This window comes from Talpa occidentalis, unplaced genomic scaffold (genome assembly GCF_014898055.3).
Source record: "Talpa occidentalis isolate TD23 unplaced genomic scaffold, MPIMG_talOcc4v2.1 talOcc4.3, whole genome shotgun sequence".
NCBI classification, from domain to species: Eukaryota; Metazoa; Chordata; class Mammalia; order Eulipotyphla; family Talpidae; genus Talpa; species Talpa occidentalis.
The window spans coordinates 148,802,651-148,804,004 of NW_023603184.1; the positions used below are offsets into that span (position 1 = coordinate 148,802,651).

At 73.7% G+C, this 1,354-nt stretch overlaps 1 protein-coding gene across 1 annotated transcript; it reads right to left on the reverse strand.

Annotated features, from left to right (window-relative positions):
* Nucleotides 1–385: 385 nt before the first annotated feature.
* ARL4C (ADP ribosylation factor like GTPase 4C) lies at nucleotides 386–1,070 on the reverse strand. Its single transcript, XM_037521940.2, has one exon. The coding sequence runs from the start codon at nucleotides 1,013–1,015 to the stop codon at nucleotides 437–439; it is 579 nt and encodes a 192-aa protein (XP_037377837.1). The 5' UTR covers nucleotides 1,016–1,070; the 3' UTR covers nucleotides 386–436.
* Between the last annotated feature and the right edge of the window lie 284 nt (nucleotides 1,071–1,354).

Consider the following 1,354-nt stretch of genomic DNA (forward strand, 5'->3'; position numbering starts at 1 on the left):
ACACGACATTTCAACAGGGGCCTGCCCCGTGACATAAAATCCTCCAGCTTCCCAGGCCCGGGAATGCAGGGCGAGGCACTCCCCCCACCTCCCGCAGGCGGCATGCCCCGGGGTGCCCCTCAGGTGACTCACGTCCCGGGAGGCCGGCGGCCCCAGCTCCGGGCCCAGCTGGAGCAGAAGAAATGGCTTTTGTCTCTGACAGCTGAGCCTCCACCTGGGCGGGCGGCTCGACCCTCGGGTCCACTCCCCGGGCGGGGGGGGGGGTCCCCCGCATCCGCAGCAGCTCCGGCTTCCAGACAAAAGGCCCCCCGAGCTGGGGCGCCGCGGGTCCCGCGCCCGGGTGCAGGGGCTCCGGCTGCTCACCCCGGGGCGCGCTCCGGCTCGCGGTCTTTGTTCGCGGGCGCCCCCCGCCCGGCCCGGCGGCCCCGCCCGGCGGTTACCGCTTCTTCTTCTGCTTGAGCGACTTCCTGCGCTTGAGGATCATCTCGTAGAGCTTGTCCATGCCCTCGGTCAGGCCCTCGCCGATGATGGCGCAGGCCGGCTGGACGTGGTAGGTGGTGGCCGGGACCAGCTCGTGCAGCGCCAGCTGCTTCTCGATCTCGGCCACGGGCAGCGACTTGGGCAGGTCCTGCTTGTTGGCGATGACCAGCAGCGGCGTGCCCTGGTTCTCGGCGAACTTGGTCACCTTGTGCAGCTCCGTCTTGGCCTCCTCCAGCCGGTCCACGTCCACCGAGTCCACCACGTAGATGATGCCGTCGGTGCAGCGGCTGTAGGACTTCCAGAGCGGCCGCAGCTTCTCCTGGCCGCCCACGTCCCAGAAGTGGCAGCTGATGCCCTTGGCCGCGCCGTTGCTCAGCCGGATCTTCTCGGTGTTGAAGCCGATGGTGGGCACCGTGTTCACGAACTCGTTGAACTTGAGGCGGTAGAGCACGGTGGTCTTGCCGGCCGAGTCCAGGCCCAGCATGACGATGTGCAGCGACTGGAAGGCCGCGATGTTGGACGAGATGTTGCCCATGGCCGCGCCGGCCCGAGCTGCGCTGCCGCGGCGGGAGGCGCCGCCCGGGGTCCGGGGCGCGCGGGGGGCCGGGGTCCCGGGGCGCGCGGCGGCGCTCAGAGCCCGCGGCAACCGCCGGCCATGGCCCGGGGCTTTGTCTCCGCGCGGCCGCCGCGGCCCCGGCGCCCGCCCGCCCGCCCGCCCGGCCCGCTCGGCTCCCGCGCGCCCTCGGCTCGGGCCCGGGCTCGGGCGGCGCCGGGCCCCGCGCTCCCGCTGCCGCTGCCGCTGCCGCTGCCGGCGCCTCGGAGGCGCGGGGGGCGCGGGCTTCCCCGGGCGTCGCTGCCGCGCGGCCGCTGCTGT